This window comes from Ranitomeya variabilis, chromosome 6, assembly GCF_051348905.1.
Source record: "Ranitomeya variabilis isolate aRanVar5 chromosome 6, aRanVar5.hap1, whole genome shotgun sequence".
Classification (NCBI taxonomy): Eukaryota; Metazoa; Chordata; class Amphibia; order Anura; family Dendrobatidae; genus Ranitomeya; species Ranitomeya variabilis.
The window spans coordinates 135,141,627-135,163,235 of NC_135237.1; the positions used below are offsets into that span (position 1 = coordinate 135,141,627).

At 43.7% G+C, this 21,609-nt stretch overlaps 1 protein-coding gene across 1 annotated transcript in view; it reads right to left on the reverse strand.

Annotated features, from left to right (window-relative positions):
- CPNE4 (copine 4) overlaps nucleotides 1-21,609 on the reverse strand; it is an 828,774-nt gene that overhangs the window by 193,960 nt on the left and 613,205 nt on the right. Inside the window, exon 8 of the mRNA XM_077269031.1 lies at nucleotides 21,121-21,219. Within this exon, the coding sequence (XP_077125146.1) occupies nucleotides 21,121-21,219 (99 nt within the window). The remainder of the gene's footprint in view (nucleotides 1-21,120; nucleotides 21,220-21,609) is intronic.

The window sequence follows — 21,609 nt, forward strand, 5'->3', positions numbered from 1 at the left end:
AGTGTTTCCTACCAAGAACCTTGTGATTCCCTGACTGCTTTGGCCTTGCGACGATACCTTGCTTACAGTGAGGGAAGCAATGTAGCGTTGCTGACTACCTTCATTCTGAGCAGGTGCACCAATGGTACGGGACGTTTGGTAGTTAGTCCAGACTTGCAAGTGCATGCTGGTTAAATGTCTACGCATGCACGTTGTATTTAAATTTTGAAGATTCTGCCCTCTGCTAAAGGTCTTTGAGCATTTCTTACAGATAACTTTTGACTGATCATTCGGGTCTTGGTTTAAAAATTGCCACAAATTGCCAGACGATGACGCTGGCTCAACACCTCGAGACTTAGGTGCTATTTTGCTTTTCCTACTACCACCAGATGCTCCACCACCACCACCACCATCATTACCAGTGGGCAACGACCGCCCACGGCCTCTTCCACCAGACTTCCTCATTTTTGGGAAAATGTAACCAAAATAACAACCGTTATATGGTACTGTAAAACAAGGTAGAAGGTGTATATAAACTTGTTGAGAATTTAAATCTCCCTTTTTTGGGGGGGAGACTGCACCAAAACTCAGGCCCAGTGTATTACACTACACAATGTAAGTGGCAGAACGTGGCTGGAAGACATACGACAAACTGACAGAACTGACGTAGATCCACTTAGTGGCATTTTAAATCTCCCTTTTTTTGCGGGGAGACTGCACCAAAACTCAGGCCCAGTGTATTACACTACACAATGTACGTGGCAGAAAGTGGCTGGCTGATATACCACAAACTAACAGAACTGACGTAGATCCACTTAGTGTCAATTTAAATCTCCCTTTTTTGGGGGGGAGACTGCACCAAAACTCAGGCCCTGTGCATAAAAAAACACCACGATGTACGTGGCAGAAAGAGGCTAGCTGATATACCACAAACTAACAGGACTCTAGTATATACACTTTGTGAGTATTTGAATCTCACTTTTTTGGGGGGGAGACTGAACCCAAACTCAGGCCCAGTGTATTTTACAACGCAATGTGAGTGGCAGCAAGTGGCTGGCTGATACACGAAAAACTAAGAGGACTGAGGTATATCCACTTTGTGAGAATTTGAATCTCACTTTTTTTTGGGGGGGGGCTGAACCACAACTCAGGCCCAGTGTATTTTACAATGCAATGTGAGTGGCAGCAAGTGGCTGGCTGATAAACGAGAAACTAAGAGGACTGAGGTATATCCACTTTGTGAGAATTTGAATCTCCCTTTTTTTGGGGGGAGACAGCACCACAACTAAGGCCCAGTGTGTAACACAACACAATGTAAGTGGCAGAAAGTGGCTGGAAGATATCAGAAAAAATCCAAGGACTGTAGTACAATTTCAATCTCCCTACAATGATCTCAGTACAAGTATGGCAGCAACAAAAAGGACTGCTGCACACAAAAGTGTGGACAAATAAACAAGATAACTGCAGAAAGGAGCAACAGGATTTTTGCTTTTAAAAAAGCAGTTGATTTGGACAGCAGCGTGCAAACAGCACGCTACAGCAATAAGCTACAGAGCTGATGCACAAAAATATAGGCTCCACTGTCCCTGCAAAAAAAAGGTGGTGTTGGACAGTGGAAATCGCTACAGCACAAGCGGTTTGGGGGTTAATCTTTCCTCCCTAACTATGTCCCTTCTTCGAAGCTGCAGCAATCTCTCCCTATGCTAAGATTGGCAGAAGTAAGATGGCGGTTGGCGTGCACGCCCCTTTATACCCCCTGTGACGCCGCAGAAAGCAAGCCAATCACTGTCATGCCCTTCTCTAAGATGGTGGGGACCGAGACCTATGTCATCACACTGCCCACACTCTGCATCCTCCTTCATTGGCTGAGAAATGGCGCTGAACGCGTCATACGAAACGCAACTTTGGCGCGAAGATCGCCGACCGCATGGCCGATCCCACACTAGGATCGGGTCGGGTTTCATGAAACCCGACTTTGTCGAAAGTTGGCGATTTTTGAATTTGTCCGATCCATTTCGCTCAACCCTAGTTTCCACAATCAGTGATGTTTTGGGAAACCATGTCATCTGCTAGTGTAGGTCCACTGTGTCTTATTAATACCAAAATCAGCGCAGTTGTCTACCAGGAAATTTTAGAGCACTTCATGCTTCCCTCTGCCGACAAGCTTTTTGGAGATGGAAATTTCATTCTGTAGCAGGACTTGGCACCTGTCCACACTACCAAAAGTACCAATACCTGGTTTAAAAACCACAGAATCACTCTGCTTGATTGGCCAGCAAACTCGCCTGACCTTAACCCTATAGAGAATCTATGGGGTATTGTCAAGAGGAAGATGAGAGACACCAGACACCAGACCACAGGCTGATAACCTCCACGCCGTATTGATGCAGTAATTGATGTAAAAGGAGCCCCGACCAAGTACTGAGTGCATTTACTGAACATACAGTACATTTCAGTAGGCCAACATTTCGGATTTTAAAATCATTTTTCAAGCTGGTGTTATAAAGTATTCTAATTTACTGAGATGATGACGTTTGGGTTTTCATTGGCTGTAAGCCATAATCATCAACATTAACCTCTTTCTGACATATCACGTACTATCCCGTCGAGGTGGTATGGGCCCGTATGACCACTGACGTGATAGTACGTCATCACCGATCAGCCACGCTCACGGGGGGAGCGAGGCCGATTGGCGCCAGGTGTCAGCTGACTATCACACCTGACATCCGGCACTATGAGCCAGGAGCAGTCACAGATTGCTCTTGGCACATTAACCCCGGGAACACTGCGATCAAACATGATCGCAGCATTCCAGCGGCATAGGGAAGCATCGCGCGAGGGGGCTCCCTACGTCCTTCTCTGAAACCCTTGTAGCAACACAATGTGATCGCGTTGCTCCGGCGGTCTCCTCCGTCCTCTTCCCTGCAGGCCCCGGATCCAAAATGGTCGTGGGGCTCCTTCCAGGTCCTGCAGGGAGGTGGCTTGGAAACGCCTGCTCAGAGCAGGCGCCAGCAAGCCTCCTGCAGTGCCTGTCAGATCGCTGATCTGATACAGTGCACTGCAAAGTGTCAGATCAGCGATCTGACACTATATAGTCATGTCCCCCCCGGGACAAAGTAAACAAGTAAAAAAATATATATTTACGTGTGTAAAAAAAAAATAAAAAAATCCTAAATAAAGAAAAAAAAAATTGTTCCAATAAATACATTTTTTTATCTAAATAAAAAAATCAATAAAAGTACACATATTTAGTAAAAAGAGCCAAAAACAACGCTTTATTATCATACCGCCAAACAAAATGTGGAATAACATGCAAACAAAAAGAGGGATCTAAAAAACCATGGTACTGCTGAAAATGTAATCTTGTCCCGCAAAAAACGAGCCGCCATACAGCGTCATCAGCGAAAAAATAAAAAAGTTATAGTCCTCAGAATAAAGCGATGCAAAAATAATTATTTTTTATATAAAATAGTTTTTATCGTATAAAAGCACCAAAAGAATCATGAGGATCTATTGACGAGTTCCAGAGTTATAACCTCATAAAGGGACAGTGGTCAGAATTGTGAAAATTGGCCCGGTCATTAACGTGCAAACCACCCTTGGGGGTAAAGGGGTTAACAGAAATAAACACTTGAAATAGATCACTCTGTTTGTAATGACTCTATATAATGTATGAGTTTCACTTTTGTTTGAAGAACTGAAATAAAATAACTTTTTTTTTATACTCTAATTTTATGAAAAGCACCTGTATATTTTATCAGGCTAATGCACATCAGAGAATTCTGCTTCTTTCTCCACTTATGAGTCACGTTTCTTAATAAATTGTGTGTAACAAGTTTTGTATAATTGCTCCACATAGTGCTCTCTACAGCATGATGGCCCAACATAGTGCTACATACAGAGATAAATAACCAGACATCCACATTATGTTATAAAGCACTGCATAAGTACCAGCAGGAAAAACACATATACCCTACTCCATATGAGCATGAAAAATCGGAGGAAACCGGAGTATAAAGGGTAAAACAAATAATATTTTATTATAACAACACATCAGAATATATAACACATTTAATAAAGCTAAAAACAGGATGATGTGCCGGATCAGAATGGCATCACCAATGCCCCAGGGGAGGGAAAGGCTGCTCCAAGTGTAAAACTGCATTCATCAAGGCCAAGTGGTCCAAAAATATATTTCAAAATAAGCAGCAAGAGCAGCACTTACCAAGGGGTGAGATGGGGAAGGTGAGCCGGGATCACATACACGAACGCCCCAACGCACGTTTCGCTATTAGGTGTGTCAGCTTTCTCAAGGGGATAGCTGAATGTACCGGTAAGGACCTTTTTATCTCATTGGTGGTAACAGTGGGGCTGGTCACATGTTGTGAACCAGCCAATTGTCCCAGCACTAGCGGCGCGTGCGCGCTGCGAGCCGCAGGTCCTGCGCCGGCCGTGGCGTCAAGCCCTACCGCGCATGCGCAGGAATGTGAATTCACTGCGCAGCTGCGGCAGGCCTGGAGACGCCAAGGCAGGAGAAGGAGCCGCGGCATACACAGCGCGCACGCGCACGGCTGAATGGACATAACCCACACAGCTCCCCACAACATCTAGCGCCAATGCACGATAAATATACAGTAATGCAGAGAGAGGGCTTTCATCATTTTCATATTCATAATATCTTTTTCTGAGTAGAAGTAAAGATGCCCTTATGTCAGGCGCAATGTGTGGGAGACTTGAAAATCCTGCTGGAAACATCTAGGAATATGTCTGGGATAAGCGGATCGATGCCAGGATACATACAGACTAAAACATAAAAGAAGAAACAAATAAATATTAAAAACAAATATACATTATTAGGATCCAATTATATGATCCAGGGGATGCAAAATGATGGAAAAGAAAATGGGGAGTCAAATAGGCCCCAGGATATAGTAACATCTTACAGGAAAGAGGAAAAACTCAATGCCTCGTTGAGTCCATTAGGGACCAAGGTGTTGAGGCGAACTATCCAGTTCGCCTCATGTTGGGCTAACAGTTTTTTGTAATTCCCACCCCTCACCCCAAGATGTAGACTTTCGATCCCTCTGATCCGAAGAGACCCCGCGTCACAATTATGGAAAGTCCTAAAGTGACGCGGGATAGTCTTCAGCTCAGAGGGATCGACCACCAGCCTGGCTGCGCCAATGTCACGGACATGCTCACGCACCCTAATTCTAAGTTCCCTAGATGTTAAACCAATATAGATGCGGGGGCAGGCACATGTGGCATAATATATTACATTACTTGTACCACACGAAATGTGCTGTCTGATCTGAAACTGTCTGAGCCCATCTGATGTCTCAAAAGTAGAAGTCCGTTCGACATTGGCGCAAGCCAGGCAGTGGCCACACCGAAAACACCCCAGGAGAGGGCCCCGAGTGCCAAAAATATTTTTAATTGGTGGAACATAATGGCTCCTAACCAGGAGATTACCTAAATTCGGTGCCCTCCTGGCTGTCATAGCGGGGAATTCACCTAGACTCTTCCCCAGGGCGGGCTCTGTCATCAAAATAGACCAGTGTTTCTTCAGGATGCCCCTCATGTTTTGCCATTCATGATTATATGTACCAATGAATCTGATGGTATCATCATTGGTATTAGTTTTCTTCCTTTTATTAGCATATAATAGGTCACTGCGCCGAGTTCTTCTTGCCCTATCAAACCCACGCTTGATACTCCTGCGGCTATAGCCGCGTGCCAAAAAGCGGGATTGTAGGTCCACCGCTTGATTTTGGAATTTTTGGTCGGATGAGCAGATCCGTCTCATCCTAAGGAACTGTCCGACCGGGACAGCTCTGATAGTGGTAGGATTGTGTGCTGAATCTGCACGAATCAAAGCATTGACAGAGGTTGGTTTTCGAAAGACGTCAGTCTGGATATATCCGGCATCGTCAACCTCCAGAGTGACGTCTAAGAAATCAATTCTTGTAGAATGGTACTGATAAGTCAATCTAATATTAAATGGATTCGTGTTTAATTGGGACATAAAATCCTCGAGCTGCCGCGGGGTACCCGCCCACATGAAAAAAATATCATCAATATAACGAAGCCAGCACAGCACATGGTCAGCGGCCTCCGCGCCCCCGTCGCCAAACAAGGATCTCTCCCAAAATCCAAGGAAGAGATTAGCATACGAGGGCGCGCAGGCCGCACCCATGGCCGTGCCGCGCTTCTGTACATAAAAAACATCTTTAAAAACAAAAAAATTGTGGGTCAGGACAAACCGCAGCAGCTCGAGGATAAAATCACACACAGAGCTGCCCAGGTCGGAGGCCCCCAGGAAGAAACGGACCGCATCCAGACCATGAGTATGATCAATGCATGTATATAGGGTTTGAATGTCGGCGGTGACCAGTAATACATGTGGTTCCACTGAGACGCCATCGACCCTCGTGAGGACGTCCGTAGTGTCCCGGACATAAGATGGAAGATTTTCCACCAAGGGTTTTAAAAAATAGTCGATAAATTTGCATATCGGGTCGGATAGACCATCGATGCCAGACACTATCGGACGCCCAGGAGGGTCAACGGCGTCTTTGTGGATTTTAGGCAGAAGGTAAAAAGTTGGCGTCTTGGGGGACCTGACCGTCAACCCCTCCAGCATCCTTTTGTCAATAATACCTTTCTCACGAGCCTTAATAAGAATTAGCTGTAACTGAGATGAAAAAGAGGCAACCGGATTATATGATAATTTTGAGTAGGTATCAGCATCCCTCAACTGTCGGAATGCCTCCCTCTCATATTTATAGCATGGCCAGACCACGATGTTGCCCCCCTTGTCCGCCGATTTGTATACCACGTCTTTATATGATTGTAGCTCTTTGATGGCCTGTCGTTGTTGTTGTGTAAGATTATCGAATCGACGTCTGGTGGATAATTCCTTGAGATCTTCAGATACCAACTTTGTGAAGATCTCAACGGCTGGACATAAAGAAAAGGGGGGAAACCTCGTGGACCTGGGCATAACAGTTGATGGAAACCTACCTGGATGAAACGTGGTTTGTTCATCAAGGAGGTCTTGTAAATTCCGTAGTGCCTCCACTTCCATCTCAGTCAGCGTCTCAGTTGGAGATGTTTGTTTATAATGTAATTTCTTTAAGATAAGTTTTCGGGAGAAGAGGTGCAAATCTTTTAATGCTGAAAAATAATCAAAGGAATTAGTGGGGGAGAAGGTCAGGCCCCTCCCAAGAACATCCAACTGGGCATCTGAAAAAACACGGGATGACAGATTAAGTACCTGTAGCCCACCCTGGGGTCCGGGTGTTGGCCGTCCTCCTTGAGGAGCTTTATGTTTAGCAGCTTGTCGGGTGACAACCCCCCTGATGGGTGCAGCCGGTGTAGAAGTCTCACCAGAGGTTTGTGAGTGGTTGGTGGGTTTATCAAATGTTGTATAGGGTCTCCTGGAGGTGGACCTTGATCGTGAATGAGAGAAGGGTCTATCACGAGGGCGAGATCTCTCATTAGGCCCGCGCCATCTATAGACATTGCTGGTCATCCTATCATTGGTGTCCCTTTTGAATTTTTTGGCTTTTACAGCCTGTATCTCATTAACCCATTTTTGCAATTCTGCATCAATTTCATCATTGAATTGCTTCAGGGCATCTACTGACATATCTCTTTTAAGGGTGACCTGCAATATTTCCATTTCAGTTTCAATCTCATTCAAATTCTTGGTATCAATTTCTTTTAACAATTCCATGTGGCCTTTGGAGCAGGTGTTAGAAAATTCTTCCCATCTGGTTTTAATCTCCTCATCAGTAATTGGAAATGATGGGAACACCTGCACCCTAAGGCCACGAGGGATCAAGCCCTCCTCCAGGTATTTTTCTAAAAAGGTTTTATTCCACCAGACTCTTGTCCTTTTACGTAATAGTTCCTTAAATCGAATCATAGTTTCCCGGAGGTCATTATTCGCCCCATGGGCACCCCCATTACCATCATCCTTAAGTGTTAGATCAATCTGGGCACGCCAAATCGAGTCCTGTGCCCTATAATCCATGGAACACTGGAAAATAACTGTGAAAAACACAGCGGCAATTAATAGAGATAAATAACCAGACATCCACATTATGTTATAAAGCACTGCATAAGTACCAGCAGGAAAAACACATATACCCTACTCCATATGAGCATGAAAAATCGGAGGAAACCGGAGTATAAAGGGTAAAACAAATAATATTTTATTATAACAACACATCAGAATATATAACACATTTAATAAAGCTAAAAACAGGATGATGTGCCGGATCAGAATGGCATCACCAATGCCCCAGGGGAGGGAAAGGCTGCTCCAAGTGTAAAACTGCATTCATCAAGGCCAAGTGGTCCAAAAATATATTTCAAAATAAGCAGCAAGAGCAGCACTTACCAAGGGGTGAGATGGGGAAGGTGAGCCGGGATCACATACACGAACGCCCCAACGCACGTTTCGCTATTAGGTGTGTCAGCTTTCTCAAGGGGATAGCTGAATGTACCGGTAAGGACCTTTTTATCTCATTGGTGGTAACAGTGGGGCTGGTCACATGTTGTGAACCAGCCAATTGTCCCAGCACTAGCGGCGCGTGCGCGCTGCGAGCCGCAGGTCCTGCGCCGGCCGTGGCGTCAAGCCCTACCGCGCATGCGCAGGAATGTGAATTCACTGCGCAGCTGCGGCAGGCCTGGAGACGCCAAGGCAGGAGAAGGAGCCGCGGCATACACAGCGCGCACGCAAATAAACAAATAAATTTCTTCTTTTATGTTTTAGTCTGTATGTATCCTGGCATCGATCCGCTTATCCCAGACATATTCCTAGATGTTTCCAGCAGGATTTTCAAGTCTCCCACACATTGCGCCTGACATAAGGGCATCTTTACTTCTACTCAGAAAAAGATATTATGAATATGAAAATGATGAAAGCCCTCTCTCTGCATTACTGTATATTTATCGTGCATTGGCGCTAGATGTTGTGGGGAGCTGTGTGGGTTATGTCCATTCAGCCGTGCGCGTGCGCGCTGTGTATGCCGCGGCTCCTTCTCCTGCCTTGGCGTCTCCAGGCCTGCCGCAGCTGCGCAGTGAATTCACATTCCTGCGCATGCGCGGTAGGGCTTGACGCCACGGCCGGCGCAGGACCTGCGGCTCGCAGCGCGCACGCGCCGCTAGTGCTGGGACAATTGGCTGGTTCACAACATGTGACCAGCCCCACTGTTACCACCAATGAGATAAAAAGGTCCTTACCGGTACATTCAGCTATCCCCTTGAGAAAGCTGACACACCTAATAGCGAAACGTGCGTTGGGGCGTTCGTGTATGTGATCCCGGCTCACCTTCCCCATCTCACCCCTTGGTAAGTGCTGCTCTTGCTGCTTATTTTGAAATATATTTTTGGACCACTTGGCCTTGATGAATGCAGTTTTACACTTGGAGCAGCCTTTCCCTCCCCTGGGGCATTGGTGATGCCATTCTGATCCGGCACATCATCCTGTTTTTAGCTTTATTAAATGTGTTATATATTCTGATGTGTTGTTATAATAAAATATTATTTGTTTTACCCTTTATACTCCGGTTTCCTCCGATTTTTCATGCTCATATGGAGTAGGGTATATGTGTTTTTCCTGCTGGTACTTATGCAGTGCTTTATAACATAATGTGGATGTCTGGTTATTTATCTCTATTAATTGCCGCTGTGTTTTTCACAGTTATTTTCCAGTGTTCCATGGATTATAGGGCACAGGACTCGATTTGGCGTGCCCAGATTGATCTAACACTTAAGGATGATGGTAATGGGGGTGCCCATGGGGCGAATAATGACCTCCGGGAAACTATGATTCGATTTAAGGAACTATTACGTAAAAGGACAAGAGTCTGGTGGAATAAAACCTTTTTAGAAAAATACCTGGAGGAGGGCTTGATCCCTCGTGGCCTTAGGGTGCAGGTGTTCCCATCATTTCCAATTACTGATGAGGAGATTAAAACCAGATGGGAAGAATTTTCTAACACCTGCTCCAAAGGCCACATGGAATTGTTAAAAGAAATTGATACCAAGAATTTGAATGAGATTGAAACTGAAATGGAAATATTGCAGGTCACCCTTAAAAGAGATATGTCAGTAGATGCCCTGAAGCAATTCAATGATGAAATTGATGCAGAATTGCAAAAATGGGTTAATGAGATACAGGCTGTAAAAGCCAAAAAATTCAAAAGGGACACCAATGATAGGATGACCAGCAATGTCTATAGATGGCGCGGGCCTAATGAGAGATCTCGCCCTCGTGATAGACCCTTCTCTCATTCACGATCAAGGTCCACCTCCAGGAGACCCTATACAACATTTGATAAACCCACCAACCACTCACAAACCTCTGGTGAGACTTCTACACCGGCTGCACCCATCAGGGGGGTTGTCACCCGACAAGCTGCTAAACATAAAGCTCCTCAAGGAGGACGGCCAACACCCGGACCCCAGGGTGGGCTACAGGTACTTAATCTGTCATCCCGTGTTTTTTCAGATGCCCAGTTGGATGTTCTTGGGAGGGGCCTGACCTTCTCCCCCACTAATTCCTTTGATTATTTTTCAGCATTAAAAGATTTGCACCTCTTCTCCCGAAAACTTATCTTAAAGAAATTACATTATAAACAAACATCTCCAACTGAGACGCTGACTGAGATGGAAGTGGAGGCACTACGGAATTTACAAGACCTCCTTGATGAACAAACCACGTTTCATCCAGGTAGGTTTCCATCAACTGTTATGCCCAGGTCCACGAGGTTTCCCCCCTTTTCTTTATGTCCAGCCGTTGAGATCTTCACAAAGTTGGTATCTGAAGATCTCAAGGAATTATCCACCAGACGTCGATTCGATAATCTTACACAACAACAACGACAGGCCATCAAAGAGCTACAATCATATAAAGACGTGGTATACAAATCGGCGGACAAGGGGGGCAACATCGTGGTCTGGCCATGCTATAAATATGAGAGGGAGGCATTCCGACAGTTGAGGGATGCTGATACCTACTCAAAATTATCATATAATCCGGTTGCCTCTTTTTCATCTCAGTTACAGCTAATTCTTATTAAGGCTCGTGAGAAAGGTATTATTGACAAAAGGATGCTGGAGGGGTTGACGGTCAGGTCCCCCAAGACGCCAACTTTTTACCTTCTGCCTAAAATCCACAAAGACGCCGTTGACCCTCCTGGGCGTCCGATAGTGTCTGGCATCGATGGTCTATCCGACCCGATATGCAAATTTATCGACTATTTTTTAAAACCCTTGGTGGAAAATCTTCCATCTTATGTCCGGGACACTACGGACGTCCTCACGAGGGTCGATGGCGTCTCAGTGGAACCACATGTATTACTGGTCACCGCCGACATTCAAACCCTATATACATGCATTGATCATACTCATGGTCTGGATGCGGTCCGTTTCTTCCTGGGGGCCTCCGACCTGGGCAGCTCTGTGTGTGATTTTATCCTCGAGCTGCTGCGGTTTGTCCTGACCCACAATTTTTTTGTTTTTAAAGATGTTTTTTATGTACAGAAGCGCGGCACGGCCATGGGTGCGGCCTTCGCGCCCTCGTATGCTAATCTCTTCCTTGGATTTTGGGAGAGATCCTTGTTTGGCGACGGGGGCGCGGAGGCCGCTGACCATGTGCTGTGCTGGCTTCGTTATATTGATGATATTTTTTTCATGTGGGCGGGTACCCCGCGGCAGCTCGAGGATTTTATGTCCCAATTAAACACGAATCCATTTAATATTAGATTGACTTATCAGTACCATTCTACAAGAATTGATTTCTTAGACGTCACTCTGGAGGTTGACGATGCCGGATATATCCAGACTGACGTCTTTCGAAAACCAACCTCTGTCAATGCTTTGATTCGTGCAGATTCAGCACACAATCCTACCACTATCAGAGCTGTCCCGGTCGGACAGTTCCTTAGGATGAGACGGATCTGCTCATCCGACCAAAAATTCCAAAATCAAGCGGTGGACCTACAATCCCGCTTTTTGGCACGCGGCTATAGCCGCAGGAGTATCAAGCGTGGGTTTGATAGGGCAAGAAGAACTCGGCGCAGTGACCTATTATATGCTAATAAAAGGAAGAAAACTAATACCAATGATGATACCATCAGATTCATTGGTACATATAATCATGAATGGCAAAACATGAGGGGCATCCTGAAGAAACACTGGTCTATTTTGATGACAGAGCCCGCCCTGGGGAAGAGTCTAGGTGAATTCCCCGCTATGACAGCCAGGAGGGCACCGAATTTAGGTAATCTCCTGGTTAGGAGCCATTATGTTCCACCAATTAAAAATATTTTTGGCACTCGGGGCCCTCTCCTGGGGTGTTTTCGGTGTGGCCACTGCCTGGCTTGCGCCAATGTCGAACGGACTTCTACTTTTGAGACATCAGATGGGCTCAGACAGTTTCAGATCAGACAGCACATTTCGTGTGGTACAAGTAATGTAATATATTATGCCACATGTGCCTGCCCCCGCATCTATATTGGTTTAACATCTAGGGAACTTAGAATTAGGGTGCGTGAGCATGTCCGTGACATTGGCGCAGCCAGGCTGGTGGTCGATCCCTCTGAGCTGAAGACTATCCCGCGTCACTTTAGGACTTTCCATAATTGTGACGCGGGGTCTCTTCGGATCAGAGGGATCGAAAGTCTACATCTTGGGGTGAGGGGTGGGAATTACAAAAAACTCTTAGCCCAACATGAGGCGAACTGGATAGTTCGCCTCAACACCTTGGTCCCTAATGGACTCAACGAGGCATTGAGTTTTTCCTCTTTCCTGTAAGATGTTACTATATCCTGGGGCCTATTTGACTCCCCATTTTCTTTTCCATCATTTTGCATCCCCTGGATCATATAATTGGATCCTAATAATGTATATTTGTTTTTAATATTTATTTGTTTCTTCTTTTATGTTTTAGTCTGTATGTATCCTGGCATCGATCCGCTTATCCCAGACATATTCCTAGATGTTTCCAGCAGGATTTTCAAGTCTCCCACACATTGCGCCTGACATAAGGGCATCTTTACTTCTACTCAGAAAAAGATATTATGAATATGAAAATGATGAAAGCCCTCTCTCTGCATTACTGTATATTTATCGTGCATTGGCGCTAGATGTTGTGGGGAGCTGTGTGGGTTATGTCCATTCAGCCGTGCGCGTGCGCGCTGTGTATGCCGCGGCTCCTTCTCCTGCCTTGGCGTCTCCAGGCCTGCCGCAGCTGCGCAGTGAATTCACATTCCTGCGCATGCGCGGTAGGGCTTGACGCCACGGCCGGCGCAGGACCTGCGGCTCGCAGCGCGCACGCGCCGCTAGTGCTGGGACAATTGGCTGGTTCACAACATGTGACCAGCCCCACTGTTACCACCAATGAGATAAAAAGGTCCTTACCGGTACATTCAGCTATCCCCTTGAGAAAGCTGACACACCTAATAGCGAAACGTGCGTTGGGGCGTTCGTGTATGTGATCCCGGCTCACCTTCCCCATCTCACCCCTTGGTAAGTGCTGCTCTTGCTGCTTATTTTGAAATATATTTTTGGACCACTTGGCCTTGATGAATGCAGTTTTACACTTGGAGCAGCCTTTCCCTCCCCTGGGGCATTGGTGATGCCATTCTGATCCGGCACATCATCCTGTTTTTAGCTTTATTAAATGTGTTATATATTCTGATGTGTTGTTATAATAAAATATTATTTGTTTTACCCTTTATACTCCGGTTTCCTCCGATTTTTCATAGTGCTACATACAGTATAAAGGGCCCCATATATTGCTCCACACAGTATAATGAGCCCCATATATTGCTTCATACAGCATAATGACCCACATGGTGCTCCAAACAGTATAATGGCCCCATATACATATATATATTGTTCTCAAAAGTTTACATACCCCGGGAGACTTTTTGCTTTCTTGGCCTTTTTTCAGAGAATATGAATGATAACACCAAACTTTTTCTCCACCCATGGTTAGTGGTTGGGTGAAGCCATTTATTGTCAAACTACTGTGTTTTCTCTTTTTAAATCATAACGACAACCCAAAACATCCAAATGACCCTAATCAAAAGTTCACATACCCCATCTTTTAATACAGTGTATTGCCCCCCCAATATCAATGACAGCTTGAAGTATTTTGTGGTAGTTGTGGATGAGGTTCTTTATTTTCTCAGATGGTAAAGCTACTCAGTCTTCTTGGCAAAAAGCCTCCACTTCCTGTAAATTCCAGGGCTGTCTAGCATGAACTGCGCGTTTGAGATCTTCCCAGAGTGGCTCAATGATATTGAGGTCAGGAGTCTGAGATGGACACTTCTGAAACTTCATTTTGTTCTGTTTTAGCCAAAAACAGGTCAAAGTGGTGGTGTTTTGGATCGCTGTCATGTTGGAACGTCCAAGTACGTCCCATGCACAGCTTCCAGGCTGATGAGTGTAAATTTGCCTCCAGTATTTGCTGATAACATGCTGCAGTCATCTTTCCTTCGACTTTGACCAAGTTTCCTGTGCCTTTGTAGCTCACACATCTCCAAAACATCAGTGATCCACCTCTGTGTTTTACATTAGAAATAGTGTTCCTTTCATCATAGGCCTTGTTGACCTCTCTCCAAATGTAACATTTATGGTTGTGGCCAAAAAGTTACATTTTGGTCTCATCACTCCAAATTACCTTGTTCCAGAAGTTTTGAGGCTTGTCTCTCTGCAGTTTTGCGTATTGTAGGTGAGATACTTTGTGCATTAGCGCAGTAATGGCTTTCGTCTGGCAACTCGACCATGCAGCCCATTTTTCTTCAAGTGCCTTCTTATTGAGCATCTTGAAACAGTCACACCACTAATTTTCAGAGAGTCCTGTATTTCAGCTGATGTTTTTTATGGGTTTCTCTTTGCAAACCGAACATTTTTCCTGACAGTTGTGGACGACATTTTCGTTGGTCTACCTGACCATTTTGTTTTTACAGAGCCCCTGATTTTCCATTTGTTAATCACAGTTATAACGCTGGTGACTGGTTCAAACTGTTTGATCGCATTTCCTGTTTTATACAGTTCAACTACCTTTTTCCAAAAATTTGTTGACAATTCTGTTGCTTTCACCATGACTCACAATCCAGAAATGCCAGTAGCTGGATGAAAGCTGCAAGAGTCTGTCTGGATCCCAGAAACTCTCTCAGCTTTTATGCACACACTGATTAGAAACAAACAGGTCACAGGTGAGGATGTTACCTTTAGTAGCCATTAGTGATAAGCGAGTGTTCTCGTTGCTTGGGTTTTTCCGTGCACGCTCAGGTGGTCTCCGAGTATTTGTGGGTGCTCAGAGATTTTGTTTTTGTTGATACAGCTGCATGATTTACAGCTGCTAGCCAGCCTGAGTACATGTGGTGGTTACCTAGTTGCTAGGGAATCCCCTCATGTATTGAAGCTGTCTGCAGTCTGCAAATCATACAGCTGCGGGGATGAAAACTAAATCTCCGAGCGCATCAAATACTCGGAGACTACCCAAGCGTGCTGGGGAAAACCCGAGCAACGAGTATACTCGCTCGTCACTAGTAGCCATTTAAACCCATTTGCATCAACCTCTGTGCATGTTATCAGGCCAAAATCACCAGGGATTGTGAACTTTTGATCAGGGTTATTTAAATGTTTTTCGGTTGTCATTATGATTTAAAAAGAGAAAACACAGTAGTTTGACAATAAATGGCTAAAAATGAGTGGAGAAAAAGTTTTGGTGTTATCATTCATATTCTCTGAAAAAAAGCAAAATTCTGCAGGGGTATGTAAACTTTTGAGCACAACTGTATTCCATACAGTACAATGGTCCCCATATATTGCTCCATATATTATTATGTCCCCATATAATACTCCATACAGTATAATGGCCCCATATAATGCTCCATACAGTAAATTGTTTCCCATATGTTGCTCCATACAGATTAATGGGCCCACATATTGCTGCATACAGTGTAATGGTCCATATAATGCTCCATACAGTAAAATGGGTCCCATATATTGTTCTGTATAGTATAATGGCCCCCTATACTGCTCCATGCAGTAAAATCACCCCATATAATGCTCCATGTAGTATATTGGCCCCATATATTGCTCCACACAGTATATTGACCCAATATAATTCTCCATATAGTATAATGGCCCCATATAATTCTTAATACAGTAACATGGGCCCCATATAGTGCTCCATACAGTATAATGGCCCCCATATTGCTCCATACAGTATAATGGCCCCCATATTGCTCCATACAGTATAATGGTCCCATATCATGCTCCATACAGAATAAAGCGCTGCGGAATATGTTGGGGCTATATAAATACAATTATTATTATTATTATTATAGGCCTCATATATTGCTACATACAGTATAATGGACCCCATATAATGCTCCAATCATTAAAAAAATCAAATACTCACCTCTCCTCATTCCCCGCTGCTCTAGTCTCCTCAGCGTCTTCTGACTTTCTGCACAGAGGGCGCACTGTAGTGACATCAGTGCCCCCTCTGCACTAAGACATCACAGAGAGTCAAAAGACGCTGAGGAGACCAGAGAAGCAGAGACAGGAGGGATGGAGAGAAATTAGTATTGGAAACTGTTTAAGGGGCGGCATTGAGGCTCAGTGCCGGTGCTAATTTTGCCTTTCTACCTAGTTCATTTTCTTTTTCATTAGGGCTATGACATCACGTGATTAAAAACTGACTAACTGAATCTTTCTAAACTCCATATAGAAACAGGAGGTACATTTTCCCTGTATGGCTCATAAGTCACTGCAAAATTCCCTGGAAGGGGGAGGAGGGAGCAGTTGTGTCATGAGTGTGTCAAGCCACCCTTTTTAGAACTGGGGGTAGAAGATCACTGCTTATTATGAATCGCAGATCTTCCATTTATCCTTTGTCTTAGGATTCCATATTAAATTAATTTGGTTTCCTTTGATGCTGAAGAGGTTAACAACCCTTTCTATGCTTGTCAGAAACATGCAGCTCCATTTCAATTACTTCTGATCTAGTTGTTAACTCTTCCTATCAAACCTGGCCAGATCTCCTCTGTCTTGCCAGTGAAAGCTTTGCTTCCTTGCTCTTAGGAGACATTGTGCCGAATAGCAGTTTGTTGTTGCTATTGAAGCTGTGCTGTGTGCTTAAGCTAAGTGTTTTGAGAGAAGTTGTTGTGAAGGTGTTCTGTTGTACGTGTGTGTTTATTTCCTGGTTCCTGTTCCTGTTTAGCTTATTCCTCCCCGTCCCTATTGTTGGTTTGTGTTTTTGTATGATAGAATATTTCTGTTATCCCTGTTTTGTCTTTTGTGTCTTGTTGATATTACATGTCTGTCCCAGGCTCCATGGGGTGGGGGAGGGGACAGACCAGGGATTAATAGAAGCATAGTGAGGTTGAAGACTTGTGCCTCTCTACCATCAAGAGTACCACCAGGACATGGATAGTTAGGGTCCCAGTTCAAGGAACAGTTTGAGGCCCCCCTACCCTAACAAAGGCCATCACAGCATGACATTCTAGGTCAGAAGTTGAAAAGGTGAATGATAACTGCAGAGAAAACAGACTTCCTATTTCTACATAGAGCTGAGAAAGGAGAAGAATTTGCTGGGTAGAAAGATAAAAGGAGCAATTGTAAATAAACAGTGCTGTATAATATGATGATTGCAATATATTAATAGAATAAAAACTTTGATGGGAGTGCTTCTTTAAAATATTCTTACAGCCCGGATTTTCTGCTGACGTCTACAATACAAGAGAGTTTTAAGTTTGACTTTCTATGATTTATAACAGAGATCTGATATGTGGTACACCCCAGGATTCCCTTGCAATACCTGTCATCTGAATGTCAATTAGTTTTGAAAAGGACATTTTGTCCTACATTACTTCCTCACAAACCACAGCTGCTGATTTCCCCTTTTGCCCCAAAGCTCAATTATCGGTCTTGTGTAATGGATTTTTCTAAGTGAGGTAGCAGACAGACACGACAAACGTGTATCTGGGAAATTCTCTAGCAGCTGTTGCTCTTGCCTCCAGAGAGTATGCCTGTACCTTCAGAATGCCATGTGAACATTGAGATGGAATTGGCATACATTACGGCACTATTTTGTTTATATTAGTTTCTGTAAATTAATGCACGGTATAATTTTAGCCTCGTATTTCTGGCATTTGGGAACTATTCACACTTACAGTAGAGAAGAGTAATTAAAGTTATTAAAACAATGCTTTACCCATAGATGTTGTTAGAACATTTTAGTGTATAAAGTCACATGAAACAGTTCACAAACGACATATGTGAAGCAAGGAAAGGGAAATACCTTAGTTTTACTCTAATTTCACAAAGGAAAGCAAGAAAATACCATACTGTGCTTACTCATCCCACATGACGAACTGACTGGATCGACACTTAAATGGGTTGACCTCTGTTTTTTATTTCATTGCACTGTACTTGCTATGATAGCCTTACTTGCAGATTGCACAGCTCTTATGTTTTCACAATGGCGGTGGATGGAGGGTCATGTGACCCCACCTGTCCTACAGTTTCCTTCATTTGAGAAACATATTTCCCGTATGCAGTGCTTTTCTAATGGAGGAAGATGATAGACTTGTCTGATAACATGATCCTCCATCAGCTGTCATTTTATGGCGCGGAGAACTGTGCCGCTTCAATGATTATTACATTCATATCTTTCTAGAAGAATTTCATTGAGGCATTAGCGAGAAATGTATTTTTAAGTTCTATTCTCAAGTACATCAGGGTGAGCACTTCACTCATCAGCTGTGCTGTACTTTGTCACCCACCACTGGCATCCAGTCTTTAATTGCCAGGTCACTCTTCATTCAGTGATTTGTCTTCCCTGTCTTCTCTGACCATGCACCATCATCAAGCAAGTTTGTTTCATCCGAAGGTTAGGCGCCTGGTCAGTGAGCTCCTGATGATGACGCTGCAAGATCAATGTATCGATTCCCACAACATTATTGTACAGGGGAAATAGGTTATTAAGTGATAGGTCACTCTTCCCTTAACAGCCGGAAGCTTCTTGTAGTCTGCAAAGTACAGACAAGCTTGTGAGTGAAGTGCCCACCCTGATCCACTTGACAATAGACCTTCAAAAATAGATTTCTCACTAAAGCCTCAATTTAATTCTACTGAAAAGGTATGAATGTAATACGCATTAAAGGGGCTTTATAGTCATACCTTTCGTTAGGGATTGAATATCCTGCTTGACAAGTCCTCTTTAAGTGTCATAAAATCATATCTAACAAAGTACTTTCCAATCAAAGATAAGTCTAAAATTACCATGAAAAAACGCAAAAAGACTAAAGGCCCCGTCTCACATAGCGAGATCGCTAGCGAGATCGCTGCTGAGTCACAAGTTTTGTGACGCAACAGCGACCTCAGTAGCGATCTCGCTATGTGTGACACGTACCAGCGACCAGGCCCCTGCTGTGAGATCGCTGGTCGTGTCGGAATGGCCTGGGCCGTTTTTTGGTCGTTGAGGTCCCGCTGACATCGCTGAATCGGTGTGTGTGACACCGATCCAGCGATGTCTTCACTGGTAACCAGGGTAAACATCGGGTTACTAAGCGCAGGGCCGCGCTTAGTAACCCGATGTTTACCCTGGTTACCCGGGTGCTGCAGGGGGACTTCGGCATCGTTGAAGACAGTTTCAACGATGCCGAAGTCGTTCCCCTGATCGTTGGTCGCTGGAGAGAGCTGTCTGTGTGACAGCTCCCCAGCGACCACACAGCAACTTACCAACGATCACGGCCAGGTCGTATCGCTGGTCGTGATCGTTGGTAAATCGCTATGTGTGACGGGGCCTTTAAACCACAATGTACTATAATATTTAATGCAGTAATGTTTATTAATGTTTAAAATTAACAATAGTAATATTTATCAGCAAAAACATCCAAATGTAATAGAGCGGATAATTCACATAACATCAATAATAGCCTATATGAAGGATCAATAGCAAAAATTGCCCACACGGAATGACCTGCATTGTAGTAAACTGCATCCGGCCAAATAATGTGACTAGAGCACATGGCTCAGTGAACATCAGTGGAAGATAAATGGAATTTGATTAGTAAATTACTGCCACATAGCATGTATATTAGCGTTCACCATCACTAATACATTGTGCCGATGCAGATTGCAATTGTGGGTCAAACCAGATACTACAACAAGGGCAGGCTAAGGATAACTTACACAAGGTATGATGTCCGTGGCTCTGTTCCAGGGGTACAGGAATGGAGCCACGGACATCATACCTTGTGTAAGTTATCCTTAGCCTGCCCTTGTTGTAGTATCTGGTTTGACCCACAATTGCAATCTGCATCGGCACAATGTATTAGTGATGGTGAACGCTAATATACATGCTATGTGGCAGTAATTTACTAATCAAATTCCATTTATCTTCCACTGATGTTCACTGAGCCATGTGCTCTAGTCACATTATTTGGCTGGATGCAGTTTACTACAATGCAGGTCATTCCGTGTGGGGAATTTTTGCTATTGATCCTTCATATAGGCTATTATTGATGTTATGTGAATTATCCGCTCTATTACATTTGGAGGTTTTTGCTGATAAATATTACTATTGTTAATTTTAAACATTAATAAACATTACTGCATTAAATATTATAGTACATTGTGGTTTAAGTCTTTTTGCATTTTTTCATGGTAATTTTAGACTTATCTTTGATTGGAATGTGTAAGTTCAACACAATGAAATAATAGGGATCATTTATTAGTTGACTAACAAAGTACTTGTTGAAAACAAAATGATCAACTGCTTTAATTACTTAGAGATATATGCCGACTATCTGACTTTGATGCAGGTTCACATGCCGAGCCCGCATCTTACCTGGCCCATGATGGCTGATATAATCAGCCATCATGTGCCTTTAACAGCCACTGGTGGAGCAGAGCTAAGCCCGTGGATTTAAACCTGTTAAATCCCCCTGACAATCCAGTAAACATTGCAATATGGATCATTGGATTATTGCAATAAAATGCAAAATGGATCATTTCATGAGTTTACAGTTTCTCTTTCCAATTACTTACTAAACCTTTAATTAGAATAAGCCATTTTTATGTATGACATATTTTTACTACCTGTCTTCCTTCCATCGCTCCTCTCATTTCTTTAAATGTTGAGCTGAACTCTCCTATGAAGTCATGTTTTCCATTAGAGTCCCAGTCCCAGACTATACACTGAAAAACAAACATAGAATTTTTAATTTAATAATAATGACAATAAAAATAGAAATTTACTTCACAAAGATCATAAATAAAAAACAAATATTACCAATACATAGAAATCATACTCTTGAAATGGAACTGTACTTTCAACAATATTTGCATAAATGAAAAGTAAACGTGAATTGCAACCATCCATCTTCAAAGTGGCACTGTAGTTGACTGATTGTATGACTCCTTTTAATCCACAACAACAAAAAGAAAACAGTAGAGCTTGAGCCAGGGTTGTATAAGATTGTGAAACTTACTTTAAAACTTCTGATAGCCAAAGTCAACTCTTTTCTTCTTCTGAAGAGGCAGTGATGCCAGTATATCCAGCTCTGATTTGAATATGACATTTCTTAA